This window comes from Molothrus ater, chromosome 15, assembly GCF_012460135.2.
Source record: "Molothrus ater isolate BHLD 08-10-18 breed brown headed cowbird chromosome 15, BPBGC_Mater_1.1, whole genome shotgun sequence".
Taxonomy (NCBI): domain Eukaryota; kingdom Metazoa; phylum Chordata; class Aves; order Passeriformes; family Icteridae; genus Molothrus; species Molothrus ater.
The window spans coordinates 4255940-4279380 of record NC_050492.2 but is presented as its reverse complement, the minus strand read 5'-3'; the positions used below and the strand labels follow the sequence as shown (position 1 = coordinate 4279380).

The 23441-nt window shown below is 40.9% G+C and overlaps 1 protein-coding gene across 1 annotated transcript in view; it reads right to left on the bottom strand.

Annotated features, from left to right (window-relative positions):
* Positions 1-23441, bottom strand: part of SLIT3 (slit guidance ligand 3) — a 490596-nt gene that overhangs the window by 133405 nt on the left and 333750 nt on the right. Inside the window, exons 12-14 of the mRNA XM_036391775.2 lie at positions 15633-15704; positions 3661-3804; positions 705-868 (exon numbers count right to left, since the gene is read on the bottom strand). Of these exons, the coding sequence (XP_036247668.1) occupies positions 705-868; positions 3661-3804; positions 15633-15704 (380 nt within the window). The remainder of the gene's footprint in view (positions 1-704; positions 869-3660; positions 3805-15632; positions 15705-23441) is intronic.

The following is a 23441-nucleotide window of genomic DNA, read 5'->3' as shown; positions in this document are numbered from 1 at the left end:
AGGTGGAAACATTTTTCTGTTTCATTCACAACACAAAACCTTTGCCTAAATTATTATGCACTTTTTGATTCAAAGCTTGCTGAAACCAAAAATCTTACCAACTCTGATGGCAATTTTACTGGAGTTAGCGTTTGTTGCTTATGGATGCAAGGAAAATGAATGTATGAAAGCACGTGCATTGATGTCATTCCCTCACCCCAGATTCACTCCCATCCCAGATCAGAAATGCTCACTGCCAGTTGTACAAAAACCTCTCATACTGTTCCCAGCCTTTTAGATATGAGAACTAAACTTGAGCTCAGCTCTCATTAGGTCAGTAAGAGCTCTGCTTGAATACAACTGACAATCCTGTCAAAATATAACATTTCCCATATAGATGCATATATATAGTCATTGTTTTGCTTAAATATTTCATAATTTAGTATCTTTTTACGAATTTATGTCACAAGCTTTTATCTTTTTTTTTGTTTTTAAGAGAAGACAGCTATAGACTGCTTTTTTTTTCTTTTCCTTTTTTTTTTTTTAATCCATAAGGTAATTGCCTTTCTGTCGAACTAACCGAATTTGCCCAAATTCAATTTCCAAAGCTGCTCCCTAATATCCATTACAGCAAACACTGTGGGGCAGATTGGATTAGCGGGCTCTCTGGACCCGCTCCTCCCCGCACGGGGAGCGCAGCAGAGCCAGGATAAATGAATTATTACCTGAGCAGCGGAACTTCTTGCTCTTGATCTGGCTGATGCGTTTGTTGGCAAGGCGACGGGGATTGCTGCAGCGCGCGCCGCTCGTCTCGATGGGATTGTCCTGCAGGTAATCAGCCAGCCACTTCAGATGGCAGTCGCACACAAATGGGTTCTGAGCTAAATGGCTGCGAGAAGGATGGCATGTTTAATCACCACTGACCTGGGACACCCTGCTCCTGCATTGTTGTTTTTTGTTGTTGTTGTTGTTTTTGTTTTTTTCCCACTGAAGCTGAAGAGTGGAGTAATTGAATCAGCTCTTGGAAAAAAAAAACACCCCAGGCCTGGTGGAAGCTGCACAGAGCCGCTCGTGAATGGCAGAATTCCGCGAGTGCTCATGTCTTCAGCAAGTCCTCCTTGCAGAGGAAACAAAAATTAAGACAGCAAAGCCCCCTTTAAGGGACACAGACCTGCTGCTGTCTCCCAAATGGGAGAATTCTGTGAGTGCAGCAAGTCCTCCGCAAAGGAAACAAAAATTAAGACAAGCAAAACCTTTAAAGGACACAGACCTGCTGCTGTCACCCAAATGGGAGAATTCTGCGAGCGCTCACATCTTCAGCAAGTCCTCCTTGCAGAGGAAACAAAAATTAAGACAGCAAATCTCCCTTTAAAGGACAAGACCTGCTGCTGTCTCCCAGGTCCCACAGTCTCTCCTGAGAGCTTGATGTGCTGCCTCTTGAGAGAAATGCACCTTACCTGAAGATCATTTTGTATCCTGGTTTAAAAAAATTTGATCAGCAAGCTCAAAATATGAATTAGTAAAGCACCTTGGATCTTTGGGCAAAGGCAAAGCTATTTTCTATCCTGGTTTAAAAGAAATTTTATCAGCAAGCTCAAAATGTGAATTAGTAAAGCACCCTGGGTCTTTGGGCAAAGGCAGAAGTGGTCCAGAATCTTTTCACAAGAATGAAATTAATATTTGCACACACTCATCATTTCTAACAGTACTTCCTTCATATGTATTTTTTCCTGAAGCAAAAGGTTTTAATTTAAAGACTGAAATGTTTAGGCAAGGTACAACTGCACTTTAACCTTTACCAAAATTTGCTTAACTTGTTTCCTATGAAATTGGAAATAGGTATCATAGCATTGATTTTAGCTGGGCATTTAGACTTTGGTAACAGAAATCTGCTGGAGCATCTCAGAGAGAAAGTGTTTTTCTGCTGCTGTTCTGATTTATTTTGCTTGACAAAGCTGAGCACTGTATCAGAAGAGTGTGCCAGGTCTTTCCCAGAGCCAGGCTCTAATCTCAGTTCAGCTAACTTGCATCAGTCCCTCTGACCTCCAAGGGAGCAGGACTCAGCTCTCCAATAACTGCAAAGACAGGTTAAGAAAAGACAGATGTTTCAATTTGGTTTGGACAGAGGTATAAAGTTATAGCCTCACAAGAACTCTCTCCCTCTGTTGCTGTTTTCCACTTGTAGAAACTTCTTTTCTGTTTGCAGTTATATTTACGAACTGCCACTGAACAAAATAGGTGTAAAATGCAACAGGGCAATGGCTGCTCAGGACTGGGAAGGGAGAGCCCACAGAGCAGAAAGGGCCTGAAGAAACTCAAGATTCCTGCTGCAGTAGAGCCATTCCTGCTGTGAAAGGTCCAAAGAATCACATAGAGACAGAATTTGGGTCTGGTTTTGCAGCTCTAGAAAAGTACAGAAGATGGCAATCACTTGGAGTATTAAAAATGGGAAAATTAATCAAAACTTTGTGACAAGGTCTCTTGGTGTGAAGCAACAAGTCCATTCTAAGCAAGAGCCACCAGCAGAACCCTATGGAAACCAACGGGAGATGTTCACACCTTAGGGCCATAAACATTAAAACACTACAAAAGCCTATTGTTTAACCTGACAAACCTTACATACCTCGGTGAAAGAGCCCTCTCTGCAGCCCCAGTTCATGTGTGCACATACACAGCAGGCTGCAGCAGCAGAAGGCATGGTGGAGCAGCAGGGACAGAACTGGGGGTGCTGGATATGATTATTCCAATGCCTTAATGGTTTGCAGCAATACATACTGGCCAAATATCTGTTGGAAATTCAGGTTATGTTTGTGGCTGCCTGAGGACATGGCAGAAACTCTGCTGTGAGAAATCCTTGCTGTCAGTTCATTTGTATATCATTTAAAATATTTCTACAACTAATTCAGCCAATGCATTCCCAGTATTAAAATATATAAATGTGCATTTGCATACAAAAATCGCAGTACTATAGTGTGTGTGTGCAGAGATACTGCAGTATGTGTGTGTGTGTATATATATATATATATATACACACACTCATAGATATTTTAATACTGGAATATCAGGCTGCCAACTCCAGCTCTGAAGGAGTACTATTTACCTTATTATCTTATTACTCACAGCTTTAGGATGAGACCTTTTTCTACAAAATATTGAATCATTTCTGTATTTTTGCTTCTGGTGCCTATACTAATGCCTCCAAATTCAAAATTGTTGAGTGGATTTTCTTAATGGATCAAATAATACAACATATCATTCCCCTTAAGTGGAATGTCAGCTGAAATGTGGTTACAGAAGTCACGAACTGCACAGCAGGACTCAGACCCAGGCAGGAGAGATGCCAACTCATTGGCTCATTAAAAACTGCTAGGCAATGATCCTAATAGAAAATGCTGTTCATATCTTATCCAGAGTCAAATGCACACATTATCTCCCCAACAAACAGCCTGAGCTTCACACAGCCCTGACATTTCTGTCACTAAGGGCAGGCTGTGTCGATCCTGCCCTCACTGAACTGATGCAACACTTCTTCTTCTTCTTGCTCCTTTTCTCTCACTGAGGAAAGGAGGGGCTGCTACATGGATGTCTCTTCCAAATTGTCTTAATGTCAGATGAAAAGACAGGCAACATTTTAGGTGGGGAAAGAGAGAGCTGTCATTTGTGCTCTGGCTGCATACTCACAGAGTCTGGATCGATCGCAGAGGTGCAAAGAGCCCCTTGCTGATGGTCTGCAGTTTGTTGTCATAAAGAGATAACAGTTTGAGATTATGCAGACCTTGGAACGTGTTTACCCTCAGGCAGTTGATCTTGTTGGCATTGAGAAGCCTGGAAACAGAGAAAAGGTTTAGAATTCATTAATCTTGTAATAATCAAATAAAGATAGACTGGACCGCAGGGTTAAATCTAAAAAAAAAAAAAAAAAAAAAATTAACCTAGCCATCAAAGCTAAACCACATGTAAAGGCTTCATTTGCCTGTTACATTTCAAAGGTGAAAAACTGACAGTGGACAAGAGTGCTCTCAAAGCTGGGGAACATACAGACATATAACAGTGCTAGCCATCTTAAAATACTTAAAAGCTGGGGGGCTGTGGGGGGTTGTATGCTTAGCCTTGTCCCAATTTACTCAAAATTCTACACAAATATTTAAGGAAGCCTTCAGCTTAATATAGGAATAAAAATTACTCCCCACCTTGCTACTCCATGCACACACAGCCCACAGTGAGAAGAACCCTTATTTTTCAATTTTCTCTATCAGCAGCTGTCTTAAGTCTAACTGAAATTCTGGGAGTTTGAAATCTTTTGATAAGGAGTGTAGGGTTAATTTGGTAAGGGAAGATTGAAAAGATGTTTCTCCTGAGAGACAGAAAGAGGGAAGTGTAAGGCCTGGGCTAAAACTCAAAAAGGAAAACCCAGTTCACACCCAAGGACAGCCAGGCAGGGGCCCAGGCTGCCACAGGAGCTGTGTCCTCAGTCCCTGTCCTTGGAGGCTTTCAAAGTGACATCATATAAAGCCCTGAGCAACCTGCTCTGACTGATAAGATGGCTCTGCTTGAAGCAAAGGTTCCCCAGACTATTGCCAAGTGATCACTCAAGGTCCCTTCCAGCCTCTACTGTCCCACAGTTCTATGAATTTCAGGTACACCAGAGTCCTGTGCAGGTGTGGAAAAGCAGCACAAAGGCAATTTAAATACTATTTTTAAAAAAACCATATATTTTACAATTACAGAGCTACCAGCTGGTGGAACTAATCAGTTCAGCAAGAAAATCTTGGACAGTACTTGTGCAAGTTTTTTAGCTCATCCATGCAGAGTTCTGCCCCATGTCATAAGTAGATACAAACCCAACAACAAGCTGCATCTCCTGCTGAGACAATCAAACACAAGAACACTTAATTTGTCACTGTCATCTGCATAGGTGGTATCCTGCACTTAGAAGGGAAATAGGCAGGAAATTACCTATTTACTTAGCAAAGCCAAAATCCACATATTTTGACTACTACCAAGAACTACTGAGAAAAATGGTAAACTGCAAACAACAGTATATGATGTTAACTCAGTTCTCTGAGCTCAAAATTCTTCCCTTGTCAATGAATTTAAAGGACTAAATATTGCATCAATGTGGCTCTCTGTGAGGCAGAACACTAATGCAGAACAGAAGACAAATAGGCAAAAAGGAAAATATATCCTCTATTTCTCAGCAAGGAAATGCATCATTTTAAGGACACCTGTAACAGCAGCACAGGGAGCTTCCATTCTCAACAAACTGCACAGACACCACTAAAGAGAAGAGAACAGCTACTCAGGAAGAAATACAAGCTTGCTAGTGGCATGTGATGCTTTTCTTTTCTCCAAAAAGTAATTCAGAAAATGCTTCCTCTGCCTTTACACTCCTGAAACCTTTGGAACATCACAAGCTCATTACAGTTCTCTGCTCCCACTGTTGCTTTGGCAGAGCCATTGCTGCAGCCAAAAGTGACAGTGTTTGTGACACACAGGCAGCCTTGGGCAGCATGGGGAGCTCCAGGAGAGCAGGAATGCTTTGGAATGAGAGGGCTCCAAAGGAAAACTCCCCTTCCCAGCCTACAGGAAAGTCAGTATCAATTTACCCCAATTTCCTCCTTTATATGTTGTGGAAAATGAAGTTTGACATTAGTTAAGACAAAATCCCATAGAAGGCAATGATGGATAAATGAGGTTACATTTTTGCATGAACTAATAGCTAAAACAATTTTATGAAATCATAAGCAGCACTAGTATGACCCCTCTGGAATCTGTATTTCCATGACACCTAATCCACACTCCTGCTGGCTCCCCCAAAAGTAAAAGGGTAATTTTCCCATTGGGCCACAGGAACAGCTCCTCCTCCTTCACTCCAGCAGCAAATGCCATCTCCTCCTGCTGCTTCTGACAGAATTTGTAAACCAAAGCGAAGCAACCTCGTCCTCTCGGATCTCACACATCATGCATTTCTCTTTCCAGCTCATAGAGAATCTCATCCATAAAGAATGGCCTAGCAAGGCAGTAGGATGCAGAACCAGGTACAGAATTTTGAACAGTATCCCTAGACATGCTCTTAGGCATTACAAATCCTTTGGTTTCTATCCCCTGTCCTTTTGCACTGGTGCCACCGTGATTTCAGGGAATGCACACCTGGTTTGGCTGTTCCTGTCTCATGACAAAAGTCATCATCTAACTCACAGTAAGTAGGAGGGAAATGACCCAGGAACAAAACTGAAAACAAGTGTGTACTTCCATTTATTTTCCTAGGTGCTAATTTTTTTCCAGTGCTATAGTAATGGTTTGTGTGGCAAGCAGTATTTGTAACAAGGTATAAAGCAAAAATGAAAGCAGTCTCAGCAAGAAGGGAATTTACAACTGAACTACAATTGTATTTCCACATGTGGGTAACCAGGATGTCTTCTTGAGATGCCTCAGAAGTGCACAGCAGAGCTGCTCTGGGCAGATGCTGCTCCCTCCTGTGCAAAGATCAGGCACAAAGTCTACATTACTGATCCATCCCTCTGAAAAATCCCTCTGAGCAAAACTGATCTGCAACTGCAGTGAATACACTGGATCCAGATTCATTCTCCCATTGGTTTCAACAAAAAATGAATAAACCCCAGGCTGGAAAATAGAATTTACAATGTGACGAGGTTCCTGGCATGAATTTTTGATGACTATGTTCATAATGATATAATCTGTGATGTTTATTTAGAGCCAAACACTGAAAATGAGAGCAACTGATCTCATTGTACAGTCACAAGTACAGAGGCACACGCTCTTCTTCAAGCACCAGAGTCATTTGGAGCAGAAAAGTGCATGTGCAGACTGTTTAGAAGGGGGAATTCAGGTCCTAAAGAGCTTTTCTGAGGTGACAACACCTATGCTGTGTATCACAGAGAGTCTGCTCAGCAGGAATACAGGTGTGGCCATAGGAGGTGGATGGTGAGATACATCAGTGACTTATTTCTGCTCTGAATCAGTGAGAAACTGGGGGGAGAAAAGAAACTGAGGAAGCAGAAGACATTATCCCTAAACATCTTTCCCTCCTACTTACTGTGATAATGACTTTTGGCCAGAATCATTCAGGTTCATATTCCTTTCAAAATTCTCAGTTATTTTAAAATATCTGCTATGAATATTCCCCTCTATAAATCTCAGTACTTTATTTAATCTTTCTTCATTATCCCAGCTCCACTAATGGCATCTAATTTTTAATTAAGTATACAAGACAGGCCTCACATGGAGTTAAAAGTGGTTTTAAGATGTTTTTTAAACTAACACAAAGGCAGATGAGAAAAGCATATTCCAGGGAGCAGAATCTTCCTTGAACACTGCACCAGGCCATAAAACATACTAAAGGTTCCTTTATTGGACTTACACCAAGAGAAGGAACAACATTAAAAGTGGAGTTCTATTTTAGCAGGAATTACCCAGTATTTATTTTTGCAGCAATTCATGGTGAAAGTAAATTCCACTAATTCTCCTATTTTGTTATCAGCTTGATTGGATGAGATTTACACACGGCCTCCAGATGTGGGGCACCATTCAAAAGGAGGTTAAATATTCAAGTAGAAATAAAACCGCCTGCTACCCAGAGGGATGATGGATTATTAACTCAAGTCTCCATTTTCATCCCTCTGGATATGTAAAAAACATGAAGAAACCTCTCACAAGCCTTGGACCACCACAGTTTGAGGGAGAATGGTTAAAAACCTTGTGGTTTGCACACCATTGGAACAACGAGCTGAGCAGTGCACTATTACAATTCCATGAACCCATTTCCTGAAAAAAGTGGATTTGTCCACACACATTGAAATAATAACGTGTTTCAGCTAAGCCCTTGAAATGAATGTGCACTGAATTGGCTCTGTAATTGTATCAGCTGCTCATAAGCACCATCTGCATAATTAAGATGGTCCCATAATTGAATTATATGCCCAAGCACAGCTTCAAGTGATTAACATTTAAATAACATTCTGAACTCCAAACCCAAAATGACTGAAAAAATTGTTTTTTAAGAGCAGTTGGGAATGTTTATATGGCTTTTACCCTTAGCCATGTTTGTATTTTTATCTCAGTGAGGTCAAGTAATCAAACGATGAGGAAATAACCACAAAACTGGGAGAATCAACAGCAGCCTGACAACCTTACACGTGCCAGGGACTGCAGGCTGGCCTCTGGTGCTCCAGGACAGAGCAGGAACCACCCTAAATACACAGTGAGCCTAAAGGAAAGTGTCAGGGAGAAAAGCTGCACCAAGGCACTGAAAAGCTTCTCTTCCTTTTTCACCAGCTTTGTGTTTTGACAGCAACGACAACACGATGAGAATGAAAATGTTTGGCATCCCATGAACTGGCTGGCACATCCCACATGCCAGACTCCACTGGGGAAAATGAGAATTCACCAGAAAAAAACAGATGTAAGAGGCACAGGAGACTTGTAAGGGAGAGGAGAACTGGGTAACAGTTTTGCCTGGCTAACAGCAGAATACAAATTGAACAGGCATGACCTTTATAGAATATCAATAGTTGCAGGCTTCACCTACATTCAGAGGCACTACAAGGCAGCAAAGAAAGAATTCTCAGCAGAAAGCTTTCCTTAGAATATATTATATCTGTTACAAGAAGTTAAAAAAATTAGCATGTATTTTTCAGAATTTTCTCTTGAAATTTACAGGGAATCAAGTGTCATCCTTGATTTAACACAATTTTTCACAGGAGAACAGCTGAAGTGTCAATACAGCAATATCCAGTCAAGCACTTGGTCATCCCAGCAGCCAATGATGAGCAACAACTAAAGACAGAATTGTGTGTGCCCCTGCCTAGTTATTGGCAAAATAACTATATTAAGTTTCAGGAACATTTTAAGATTGCCTGGACTGTCAGGGAGCATTTTGATTGTCTCTCACTGTGTCGAGATATTTAAACATCTACTGAAATTTACATTTGCTAATGTGATGACTGACCACTGAAGAGTCTGTCAGTGCTTCAGCTGATAATAACCAGCATGAAATCATCATCACGCCTGCTTAACCAGCTTCAAGTGCTTCTCCATGTTCAGGAAACTGGATGATGGTGATGATAAATTTATTCACAGTAAATTAGAATGGAAAAGTCACAAGCTGATAATGAGTCAAGAAGGAAGCACAGAGCACAGTCTGACAGTGTTGTTTTGGTGGGAATTTAGAAAGGGATTTCAGGAATTCCTTTTCTAAACCAAAAATCTCCAGCTCTGGTTGAACACCACCCACAAAACAATCCTGTGGTACTTCTGTTACTACCTGGAGAATTATAAACACATGTTGTCACAGCACCCAGACTTGTGCTATTTGAAATTCAACAGTTTCTAACTTATGCCTGCAGGTAAGATCACAGCTGATTCGAGATAACCACATGATAATTCAGATGCACAATGGAACAAATACATTTTCACAGCTTTCAGGGCTGGGGTTGTGTGCAATAACAACGAGGAGAGCTGCTGTCAGGAGAGCCCACTCAGAGCACCAGAGGCTGCTGCTCACACTGACACAGGGATGAGCAGTGCTTTGGGAGGCTGCATGCAGCCAGGCCACACCAGTGACACAGGAAAGGCAGATGCTGCTGCTGCACTCTGTCATTAGTGCTTGCCTGTAATTGCATTTCTGAGTCTGGCAGATGCTGCTTCCTCACTTTTAACAGCAGCTATTGAGTTTAGTAACGTTATCACAATAGCAACCTAAATGCAGAAATCTGAAGGAAAAAAAAGCTTGAGGCAAATGGCTGGAAAGCAATTTTAAAGCTATTAAACAGGTCTGTGCAGAGAGCATTGTGTGCTGGACTGGAAGGATGAGGGTGGCATAGTCTCTACGCTGTAGCCAGAAATATTTTGAGTGATCAAGAGAAAAGCTCATTCGCCATTTTGTTAAGAATTTAGATTCACAGATCCCAGAAATGACATAGGCTGCATAGAACCTCCAGGTCATCTGGTCTGAAACCCACTCAAAGCATGACTCATTCATGCACAGTTAATGCAATTCACCAGATCACAGGGTAATTCAGAATTCCAGGAAGCTCCAGTGGTTGCTTGTCCTGACAGGCTGCCAAAAGAGGATGAGCTACAAGGTCAGATTGGGTTTTATCCAGTCTGGATAAAGTCTGGTCTTTTAAACCTTGTAGGGACAGAGGATGCACAGATTTCTGGGCAGCCTGCTCCAGCTACCTGACATCATTGTGAAAAATGTTTTCCCCATACATCAGTCACAAGGACTCTTTTTATTACTGTCTGTTGTCTGTTCTCCATGGGAAAAATTGAGAACTCCACAGAATAAGATTTTATACATCACTTAAAGCCCAGATCACTATGGGGAAGAGGAGAGACTGCCGTGCTATTAAAGACTTGTAAATGGAAAACTGCACTTTCTTTATTCTGACATTTCTGTACTGTTTACATAGCTGGTTAATATATTTATGTATACAACAGTGCAATGTATACAATGCCAAATACTGGAATTGATGTACATTCTGTTGTTTTTAAATACTCTGTATGGTTTGTACATCACAGCATTCTCTTTGAGATTCTATCAAGCCCCAAAAGTACACAATAAATAATTGGTAGATTCTGCTTTAAGCTCTTCAGTACTGGCTTTCAGTTTAGAATTACAAATCAACACAAGCACTTCAAACTTGGCAAATCCATCATGAAGATACTTTTCAAGCAACCTCATCAGAAAAGAGCTGGGGATACCACGTATCTGCCTTATTCATCACAGAAAAAAACAGCATAAAAATCAAGTTACAAAAAAAAAAAAAGAATCACTCAACCCAAAATTTGACCAGCTGAATTTTGGGAAGACTGATGATAGGAGTTTCTGCAAGTACACACATGACTTGTCACTTCATACAAGTCTATTTTAGGGTCAGCTGAAGTTGTAAATATTATATCTAGTTCCAATTTTAACCAAGGTTAGATGACTGATAATTTGTCACCACTTTTGACATCACTTTATCTGTCAATATGTCAAACTCCAGGCACCAATAGGATTTTTGGTCCTTTCCAACTGCAGCTTGAGTTTTCCCCAATGACCAGATATTAGGTGAGGGAGGAGAAGGCTGTCAGCTTCTGGCTTCGTTTTTTGAGAGAGAAACACAACAAACCTCTGATTTTAATATATGTGTACCACAGGAGTAGATCTCCTGATGTTTAGCAACACCAAAACAGAGCCCACCGTGGGGATTTTCCTTGCTCAGTAAAACACGGGGATCACGAGCAGAAGATTTAGGATCAACACTCCTGAGTGCTTGTATGATTAGGAACTATGCAAAGTAAATTTCCTCAAGGAAAGGGATTTATTGAAAACTGATACTTGCCAGACGTTTGAAAAATGAGACTTCATCCCTCATATTATTCTGCTCTGCAGCCTCTTTAAAGAGCAGAGATTTGATGGTAGCTCCTTGTTCCAGGAAGCAAAGCGCCGCAATGCGCACGCTGTAACAAAAGGCTCCCAGAATGTTGGTTTTCATCTGGCTGCAGGGAGGGAAGTGTGCTACTTAAAATATGACAAATATCACAAACTCGGTGCCCATGGTGGTGCCTTGTGAAGGCTGGCCTAGAACAGAGACTAGACAGAGCTAAAGGATAAAGTTGGGATTTATTAAGAGGCCTCAATGGATCCACCTTGGGCAGCACAAGCCACAATGGCCACAAAAAATGGGCAACAGTTCCTGGGATCTCACACTTTTATAAGTTCTGCTCCATTTGCATATTGAAGTTAATTGTCCAATTACAGCTTAGCCCATGAACTCCAATCCTTCTTGTTTTCTCTCTTCAGTTTACCATTTATACTCTTGGGCCTGAGCTTTGGATCAGTTGTCCTTGGTCCCCAGCTGGAGAAGGAATTGTTTTGTCTCCTTGCTCTGTGAAGAGCTCACCATCCCCTGATATGAAGCCCAGACCCACACGCTAAAGCAGAACAGAATCAGGAAGACATAAAAGCTAAACCTGAGGCATCAGTGGCTGCTGCTGGGTTTATCTGTCCCAGGGCTGCCCCAAGGGAAGGAGCTGCAGGCTTGGGCTGAGCCCCCCTTGCAGTGAAAGGCAGCACCTTGGCAAGCTCCTGTGAGAGCCTGCCCACATTCCAGGGGGACTCAAGGACACGTGAGCAGGACATTTAAATGTCTTCCGCCTTCTAGAAAGCCCAAGGTCAGTTGAAGGTCTCCTGGACTAACCATCCTCAGCTAATGGTTACTTGAAAACTTCCACCTTAAGCTGAAGCCTTTGTCATTCTTTTGGTAAACAATTAAATTAATCAAACGCTGTTTCACAGCTTGGACGCATCCCCCAATAAAATGAAAGTTTCCATTCACTGTATTAAAAAAACCCACAAAAGCTAAAAAAACAGATATCCCTTTCTGGAAAACAACATAGATCTCTCAAACCCAAATTGACCTAAAATTCCCAGAAGACACTTGATACAGCCTGCTGAAAAGAAGAATGTGTGAGGATAGGGTACAGTAGCTACAAAGCTTTCTATCATCCTCTCCTCTGGCACCTTCAGACAGGATAAGGAAAACTCCATGGTCCAAGAAAAGCTTCTGCTCCACAGAACAGATGTGTAGCTGGACTTGAAGAATGATTTTTGCTGCTCTGTTGGTTACCATTGCATGCTTAAGAAACACATAAGATTTGTGAAATCAGCAATTTAACAAAACTCCAATTGCAATTATTTTTGTGGGTAATGTTAACTACTTAAGGTGGTTACTTATAATGAAAACTTCAGAAACAACATTTTGAATTAAACCCAAAGGGTTTAAAAAAAGCCCAGCAAAACCACACCCTAATCCCTCAAGAAAAATCCTCCAAACCCTTATTATCTAACCATGCCTAGTTATTTTCTTGCCAAATATAATATAATACTGGCTTACCACCTCTGCCTTATAGGGCAGAAATGTGGAAATGCTGATGCCAGCCAGATGGTCTAAAACTTGTTCTGAATTCATTTCCCCTCCACCAAAGTCAAACAGGACACTTGAGGATGTGGCCATGCCTGAGATGAGAACTCCTCTATGGAGCTCCTGACACCAGTGGTGGTGTCTGAAGCTGCCACGCCCTTACAGAGAGGAATTCAGCCAAAATACAGAATAATCCTGGCCTATATTGTGACAGTATATTTAAACTGAAGAATAATTACATGTCTGATAAACTTTGATGAGTTATATCCAAAACAATTAATAACAATATTATCTGTTCTGAAATTTCACAGTAATTATTTCTTCCTTTTAAATAATATATTTTATTTCTAAACAATAGTTTTTCCTTCTAAATAATACAGTACCCACAAGGACTCCCCTTTTCTCATTGTGTCCTGCTTTATCATAAAGCCAGTACATTTTCTAAACTGCTCCTGCTCCAACTCAGGAAATCAGACAGGCTAGCAGGATACCTTAATCAGAGTGCTCTTATCAGAGTGTCTCCAGACTAATAAGAAGAAATCCAATCTAGTGCCCACGGAACACTAAATTAGATCTAATCATAGGGCACTCTTCCAATTCTTCAACAGCAGGTCTAAGACCAACAAATGACATTTATTTTTTTTTTTTAGTAGCCATTAAAATACTACAAGCAATCCCAGAGCAGCTGCTTCAAAGCCACAATCCAAAAAGCTGCAGACATTTGTTTGCATTTAAAATATGATCATTCAATGCTCTCTTTGCCAAAGGATACTTTACATACAAACACTCTCAAGAAGACCCTGGAAGGCTCCAGGGTCATGGTATTTTGGGAATCCCAAAATTCCCAACTGTTTGGGAATACCTAAAACAGGGCAACTTGCATTGTCTCAGCTTGAGAATGCTTAAATAGTTGAAGCAAAACACCTTTCAGCAGTTCCCTGGCACACAGATTTCGTTTCCTTAATAACAAGGCATCACATGAGCCAATTCTGACTAAAAACCATTATATCTTGTGTTAAATATGCAATTCACTGAAGGCCTGCTCTACATGCACTCTAGGACTGTTCTATAAAGGAGTTAAAAATTGCTTAATGCCTTATGCAGAAGTTCTAGACCCATATTTTTATGGGACATGATGATCCATGTGTTGAGTGATTTTCTTATTTATATTTTCCTCCTGGGAAGGATTCTATCTGTAAAGTGTCCTGGATGAGACAGAACAAGCCTTGAAGAGTACCTCTTCAAAGCTGCAACTGTAAAATATTTGGGTTGGGGAGGATGGTTTTAAATCTCAGATTTTTTAAAATACAGGGTTTTTTTCTCAAAGTTGGATGAGTCCCAGCTCCTCTGCACTTTCATAATTATTGTCCTCACACCTGGCAAACCATCCCCAAAATTTCTCTGACTGCCCAGGCAGGGAAACACTGAAGTGCCAGAAAACTTGTGAGGTTTGGGGCAGGAGAGAGGAAAGGAGCTGCCAGAAAAAGGGTGAGGATCAAGTGATGGCAGCTCCCCACTGCCCCAGCCCAGGGACTGTCACAGCCAAACCAGAGGGGCTCCTGCTTGCCCTGCTCTGGTCCATGTCTGCAATTAAGGCCTTATGGATAAATTACACATCTGATTGGTCCCCTTCACTCAGCATAGAGAGGCATTTCAGTGACTTCATTTTACTGGTTTGGCTTTGCTCATGAATGCTGATGCAAATCTAAGCTTACTTTGATATCCCATGTAAGGGCAGCAGAGGCTGCAGTCACAGTGACACATCCAATGGCAACGAAAATCATGGGGAAATTCATTGCTGGCTACATCAGGATTGTCAGAAAGGCTTCAAGTGACAAGTCTAAAAGCTACTTCATATTCTATATTAAATGTGATTTACTGTTTGGAGTGGAGTGCTGTATGTGACATAAACCAGAATTTACTCACTTTTGATACATCATCTTTATTTTTGGAGTGTATCATCCATGATGGTAATCAGAAATTAGGAATACTCTAAACTCACTTCCCTGCTGCTCCCTCTACTGACTGGCTGATGATTCCCTTCCCTTTGAAGGAGGTACTGCTTCCCAATGTGATCATGGAGACCAAGTGAGTGAAATTTGCAATCTCACATTTGGCTTGGGAAATCTTTTCTTCTCCGTTAATACATAATGAATATCTCTCTATATACCTTACCCTGATCATGCAGGTTCAATCACACATGGCATAAAATACTTTAAATAACAATATATTGTAAAATCATTTCTCTTGCAGCTAAGCCCCATCTGACATCACAAGAATGTGGAACTGAGCACGGGTTGCAGCAATCAGAGCTCTCCTGTTACCCTTTCCCTTGCCCCAGCAGGTTCTTGCAGCACAGAAGCCCTCAAGGATCCAGACATTGAACCACAAGTGCTAAATGTGTAAAAACAATCAGATGGCATCCCCACCCACGCATCAGCCAGTGACCAAATTTCCTTTCTTGGACAGAATCTCTCATTTCCTCCCCACACTTAAATCCTCCGTGTCTATTATCCATTATACACACTCTGCTATAAAACTGTTGACACCTTCCTTTTTTAGTTTTTTCAGCCCTTGCCTCCCTCTTGCCTGACACAGAAACAACAGACTAGCACATCCCAGAGAGTTTTCAGTGGAAAAAGTGGTTCTATTAATGTCAGAAGCTGAAAGAACAGTAAATCCAGCTAGTCAGTAAAATAAAGAAGAGGAAGGGATCATACTCACAGCAGCTGCAGAGACACAAGATCATCAAAAAGGCCCTGGGGAATCTCCGTGATCTTGTTTCCATAGAGCACTCTGAAAGATTCAGGAAGACAAAATAAATCTTAAATAACAGCCCAGTTTAGTGTCCTCCCACATCTCTGCATTATCATCTTTATTGATCATGGTGCACCATGCCCAGGATCTGTGGGCATTTCATTTAACCACTGATCTCATTTTCCTTTCAGAGAGCACATGGCATTAAACGAGTCGTTATGATTCAGGCTTCGTCTGGTGTTGGAAGGCATTTTTAATGTAGAAACTGGACATCATCCAAAAACTGTATCTGAAATATTTTTCATTCTGTTAAAGGATTTTTTTTTCCATCCTCTTTAGAAATATTTTAGCCACTGAAAGGCACATTGTCTGATGTAAAAACCTAGAATTCTGCTCAGTAATACTGAATTTAAAAGCCAGAGAGCACAAGCTGGTTGTCGATAAAATTTCATATAACTGAGTCTCTTAAGATACAGTAATTGGCATGAAATGTGACACAGGCATCATTGGATAAAATATTATGGCTTCACCAGCTGCTGTTACCATTTCAATGAACTAATATAAAGAGATTTATCCTGAACTGGAAATAGACATATATTTCAGGAGCTCAAAAATAATTTAGGTATAGCTTAGTTATAAAAATCAGTAAATCTTTAATAACAAAAATGAGAGTCACTGTGTATATTTAATCAACCATAAATATATGACCTGATATCCATGATTCAGTTTTAACATTAAAAATATTTCATTTTTTTTTAATGGAGCAATGCACATATATTATCCTTAGATATTGAACGAAGGGGGAAGAGAGACAGAACCCCCATTATGCTGAGATGTGTTACCCAGTGATCAGAGCAAAATCATGTATGACAGGAACACCAGAAATTCAATCATGGCTGAAGTATGAGCTTATGTCATTTCTGCAGGTTGGTATCATTTGTAAAAACCAGAGAGTGGCTGAGGAGCTTCTGTGAGTCCTGGTGAAAGGGAAGATGATGAGGCTCCCTCTGACAACATTTTTCCTTACCTAAACCTTTTAAACTGGGGAAAAAACAGGATTTATGTAATTTCTGTGCTCTACAAAGGACATGGCAAATGGGTATAAACCAGAAAATGCCAAAACTCTGCTGCTTATATGTCACTAAATTTGTTGATTCCCTCACTTTTTAATGCTGGCAATGAATCAAAAGACCATGTGAAGCTTGGATGTTGGCTGAAATCCTGGCTTACCCTGCCTGACAACATTTGAAATATTAGGGAGAGCTGAACATGCTGAAAACCAAACTCTTAGCACAGCAGACAATTTCCAATACCCCCTGGCCTTCCCAGAGCATCACCACTTCAGTTTGCTCTTCATCAGTCACTGGGAGTCCCTCAGCCCTGTGGGAGCCTTCCCAGAGCAGCTCATTTCTGAGCTAAACACAGCAACACCATTTAAATACCAAACCAACTGAAACCCAAACTGAAGTGCTACTCAAGAAACTCAGGGTCATCCAGCATTTTATTTTCTCTAAACAAATGCAACAATTTCTCTATCTAGTACAGAGTCAGGAGGTGTTTGTAATGTGCTGCTCCCATTAGTGTTTCTTGTGAGCAATGAATGCTTCCAAATTTTTCTGACTGTTTCTTAACTTTAGCTTCAGAAAACACACACAATTTCCTATTTCAACAAAATGTAATGCAATACATGAAGATATTTATAATCCATCCAAAGCTGGACAGAAATGGTGGCTGAACTTGGAGAGGTTTAACAGGATCATTTAGACAGAACATCAAGTCCCTGGATTTCACTGGGCTCTAAACCAGCATGTGAAAGGCTGGCTCATAGCTTTCCTTCTGCACAAAGATGTGGCACCTGTATTAGCAAGCAGAAGCAAAACCTCTGCAAATAAAATATTTGTAAAAGGTTAAAACATCAATGCCCACAGAACCCAGCACCTCTTCACCTCCCAGTCTTCCTGAAAAGCCTTTCTTTAGCTTTCTTTAGCTTTAGTAGTGTGTCATCTGTACACCGAGTTTAGACTGCAAACTCTGGGATGTCAGAGAAACATCTTCCTCAGTTTTGTCAAGGAGCAGGATCATCAGAGCTCATCAATAATGCACAGCACAACTGCAAAGAGGAATTGAGAGCTAAGTTTTACAAAATGCCCATGGAAAGTAAGGGCACTCCAGCCTAAGGGTTATTCTGGCTGTAGAGGTAAAACAAAACCTTAGAGAAATATCACCACTCGTGTCCTATGGCACTACTGAGGAGAAATATCAAAATAAGACCCTCAAGCAATTTTTTTTTTAATTTGAGAAGCAAAAGGTTATAATGCAGTGTGCTACTGAACTTTAAACTTTGGATGTGTTTATACAACTTCTTTATTATTTTGAGCAAAACAGATCAAAGTAGCTTATCAAATAAAGCAAAGCTCTGATTTTTAGAAGCCACAAAAAGGAAAATAAGCCTTTTCCAAACTAATTTGGCTTATGTGCATGTGGCACATTAGCATTCAAACAGATTAGCAGCTAAACAAAAGTCAGTATGAGAGCTCAGGCACTTGTCTCTAATTCATATTCATGCTCAGCAGTGCACAGAGCCAAATGAGCTGATGCCATGTCTGCCTGCCATGCCTGGGCAGCACAGGGAGGGAGCTCTGCCCTGCACTGCAGCTCCTCAGCGCAGCTCTCACTGCCCTTTGCTGCAGGGGAAAGCACAGAAAACCTGCTTTGCTCAGAGCTCTGTGTCTGTGTCAGCCAGGAGAGCGCAGTCCCAGCAAGGAGCATCACTGGGCTCTGCCCCAGCTGCTGCCCTGGGCAGCCACAGGGACCCTCCTGTCCTGTCCTGTCCTCCTGTCCTCCTGCATCACTGCCCCTCTCCCTGCTCTGCACCCAGGCTCTGCAGCAGCTCTGGGGGCAAAGGAACCAAACAAACACCCCTGACAAAAATAAACAAGCACAAACAAACAAATAAACAAAAGAAAAGAAAAAAAATGAACCCAAACACCCAAAAAACCCCTACAAAACAAAACAGAAAAAAACCCCCAATCAACAACAAAAACACGCAAAAAAACCCCAAACGAGCAAAAGAAAACGAGCAAAACAAAAAAACCCCATACACCCCAAAAAAAAATAGAAAAACCCCCAACCAACCACAAAAAACCAAAAAACAAACAAAACAAAAAAAACCCCAAACACCCCTGCAAAAAAAAAACCAAAATTAAAAAAAACCCCAACTAACCACAAAAAACCCCCAAAAACCAAACCAAACATAAAAAAAACCTCAAACACCCCCAAAAACCTCACAAAACAAAACCAAAAAACCAACAAACTGACAACAAAAAAAAACCCCATAAAACAAACACCCCCAAAAAACTCACAAAACGAAACCAAAAAACAACCAACCACCAAAAAACCCCCCAAAAAGTAAAAAAAAACAAACAAGAAAAGCCTCTCAAAAAACCAAAACCAAAGCAAACAAAAACCACCAAACCAAACAAAAAAACCCAACAACCACACCAAATAAAAACAACCAAACACCAACTTTAAAGGGCAATATAGCAGGGAACATGACCAATTCAATTCAAGAGCTTCATTTAAATCTCCAGTGCTTTTTCCAGCAGAGGTAAATTTTAGGAGATTTGCCCTTTGTCATTTAAAGTTCTAAAAGTGGTGTTCACTTGCTTCCCCACACGTGTTGCAGGACATGCAGGTGTCCTGGCTCATGTGCAAGCTTGGCACAGGAACACAACTCTTCTATCCCAAAGCACCTGAAATTTTAGACACAAAGCATTTTTTTTTTTAATTAAAAACACACTAGCAAAGTTAACATGTAATAAAAATAAAAGTACTTCAGTAATTGCTGCCAATAGACAGTGAATCAGTGAATTAGAACATTAATTAGAACACCAAAAAATTGCTAAGTTTTTTTTGTGTGGGCTCCTGATTCTTCATTGGCTCCTCATCTTTAGGAGAGTAAGTCAGCCACAGGGTCTGACAAATACCACAGCACATAAAGCACAAACCCCTGGCAGCACTGCAAGCTCTGGAAATCCCTGGGAGCAGCACCCTAAAGAGTCATTATGGATCTGCAACAAGAAGTTATACAAATATAAAACAGTCACAAATGAGGCATTGTGTTTCTTTAGGCTGATTCTGGCATCATATTTTAATAATCCCCTAACGATGTATCTATCCCAAGACATGTTAGATATTAAATTTCCAATTAAATAATTAATTGTTACTACTAAGCTTCAAGTTTTGCTGTTTAACCCATGATATTCTAAAATAAAGATTAAACAGTGAAAATAGTCACTGCATAGATTGCTCTGCACTTCTGGGACACACCACACACAAAGAAAGCACAGGAAGCACCCATAGCACAAATATGTTGGGTGAGAATATAATCAATGATGGGCCAAACCTTCAGCAGAAGGGTCCTAAAACATGACATTTACACTGATTCTTCACAGTCTCTACCCATTCTGATCTCTTGCACCATTTTAAAAAGAGGGAATTTGCACTGACTTTACCAATACGTGGCCTTTCAGATGCGCTCAAGTTTAACACGCCACCTTCGAAGGGTGTGAAACAGCAATTGCTGTGTTCTTTATTTTATGTCTCTGCTCCTCAGCTTCCTTACTTGCAAATGGAGTTGCAATTTATCTGCTTCATTAAGTCAGATCACAGAATACAGAGATTTTTCCCTTGAAGGTGACACAGAGTTTTTTGAGGTATGAAAGCCTAGCACAGAATCCCTTACTTTAGACCATATGGTTTCCAGCTAAGTGTTCCTTTATTTTGGCTGGGCTGAAACATTCTTACTGAAGTGTCAAATTGTGACTTTATGCAATGTCTTTTTCAGTCCTCAGAATTCTTTTAACTTTCCTTCAGACTGTGAAAACAATTCTTGCTAGGAAGAATTATATTTCCCAAGCTATGTACAATGGCACAGGCTCAACACGAATTCAGGTTTTCAGAAGAGGACAAATTGATAGGGATAAAAACAGCAATAAATTTCTAATATCTAAAAAAAACTTAGACTTGTAATTTTTTTCCCCCCTGCACTATTTCATATTTCTTCAGAACAAGCTAAGCTAAATAAATCACAGTAAAACTATCCAAAGCAATTTGTTACCTTAAAATAAGTTTGCCAGCTATTGCAATAGACAGTGTTTTATTGCAGATTTCAAATCACCATGAATGACACCCCATACATCATCACCCAGCAGATGATGGTCTAAATGGGACTGCTATGTCAAAACCTAAGCTGTCTCTTGTCTTTGTGCCCAGGCTGATCTAAGCTTTAAAAGTGTTCACTAGCTTAATTCATTATATGAACAAAACCAAAGGAATTCTCCCTCTGCAATAGTCTAAAACTTATTCATGCAGTTTAACACCCTGAAGGCTTAGGCTGTTTTGTCATATCCCATAAAATGTCCCCAGACAGTCTGGATATGGCCTTCCAAACCTACATTTGTGGGACATTCGCTGACCCCAGGAATTACATTTATCTTTGATACTATTAACAATAACCAAACGCTGATACAATTCTCTCACTGATACCAGACAGATTCTGAGTTGATTACATGGAAAATAAATTTACTTTAGAAAGTGTGTGCAGCAATCTTGAAACATGGAGCTATTGCTATTGTCCCCCATGCCAGAGCATTATTAACCACTGCTGTTATTAACCATCAACCACTCCTGCTCCTGCAGAGGCCCTGCTAACCCTGGAACACAAACACCAGGTACTGCAAACAGAGTGTTTCTCAAACTTTTCCTTCAAATTCAGGTAATACATTCCTTTTCAACCAACCAATTTTGCCACACTGCTCAATGCAAGGGTACTTTTTGCTCTCATACTTATATGAAGGAGCTATTGCATGGCAAGACTAATTCTTCCAGCACAAGAAGAAGAAAAGGAAAAGCCAGGGAACTCCAGGAAAAAGTTCTTAAAGCATAATGATTCCAGTTCCTTATCCTGTAACAACCAGGACAAAAAGAAGAAGTTATGTGCATCCCCAAATGTTTCTAAGTAGAAATTTCTTGATCCAAAGAAAAACATGAATAGAGAACAAAATCCATTGAAAAATGGGCATTGAGAAAATAACTTATTTCTTCCTGCATGTGGGGAATGGAGAAGTCTTGACTACCCTACAGGGACAAACTTGCCTTTTTTGCTAAATGCAGAGAAAACCCAAGGTAGAAATGGTTCCTTTTAAGTATAATCATTTTGTGTCCTGTTTGACTCCTATAGGGGAATTTCTTATTAGAGAAAATATATAGATTTACAATAAAAACTTATGACCTACTAGCACATGGATCACTTAGCACTTTTAAAAGATTTAAGTTTTAGACCTTTTAGAGGAAACAGCTTCTGTTATAAACATTCCCATGTTTCAAAACTGCACTGCACTTTTTTTTTTCTACCATCTCAACACAGGTACAACAGGCAGAGTGCTCTGAGAAGCATTTTTGCCTGGAAACACCAAGCCAAGCTGAGTTCAGGAGAAAGCAGAGCAGAACGCAGGGATCTAAATCCAGGCCTGCATTAGGCAGGCAGACTAACAAGGTTGGCTGCCTTCCAGAGGAGCACTCTGGCTCCCCAGAGCCACAGGGAGCACTGTGATTGCATGCAAGCAGGGAGCAGAGGGAGGAGCACAAAGTGGGCATAAAAACAGACAAAAAAAGCACAAGGATATTAGGCTGTACAGCAGCACTCCATTATTAATGGAAACCAAGTTGCTTATTCTCATTTGTGCATGAATCCTTTCTCCTCCTTTCTTCTGGTTGGAACTGACTGGCTGCAAGTCCAGCTGCTCTGTGCAGAGAGTGAACCTCAATGATGTCTCATTGAAATGTAAGCACCAATCCCACCTGAGTGAGGAGCAGGAACAGAAAGAGCTGCTCCTCCCATGCAGAGCTGTGCTCCTCCAGGGCACCCAGCTGAGTGAAGTTACTGGGGCCTTGGGCACCCACAAGACTGAGCTGCTAGGAGGGAACACACTGGTAAGCCACTGTCCCACTCCATTCCTGCCTCCTTGTTCTTTCCCCTTTGGCAGTGGCATTGGGAGGGCTGGCAAATCCAGGGTGTCCTCACCTGGGGAAGCTTTCTTCAGAGAAACCCAGATTCTGCTGACCAGCATTTCATCTTGAAATGATACACAGGGCTCAGAAACTGAAATAACTACAGAGAGGAACCTGCCAGGTCTGAGTGACAGCTCATGAATGATGAGGGAACTAACCATGGCTTGGCAACTAAAGGGAAAACATTTTTAAGACCTACCTGCAATGAACAGCAAGGGCAAAACCTTTCAAAAGAAAGTAAAAACACAGCTGATCACTGACCCTAGAGGAGGAGGCTGATAATTTCAAGACTGAAGTTGATACTGTCCTAGAAACAAGGCTGCCAAGGAGAGGAGAAAATGTTTTACAGCTTTGTGTGTCTGTGGTGGAAGGAAACTTAGGCAGAGGGAAGACTTGGAGGCAGTTCCCTTGCTACAGCCTTTGCTGTGCTGCACCTCATCTCCCTGCCACAGCCTACAGGCATTAACTAAAGCACTGTTTCACCCACTTGGATATGAACATATTCAATCATCATTTACTTAAAATATTGCCCTGGATGACTGGGCAGAGAATGCATAGTCATGTCACTTGCTTCTGTCTGCAAGTCAAAACACCATAAACTCCTGCCCAGTTTATATTCTCATTTCCTCTCTGTCCACTCTGATGTGTTTTGTCCCACACTCCTGAGGCCTCCTGGGGGTATCTGAATTAACTGTGCTAAAGCTG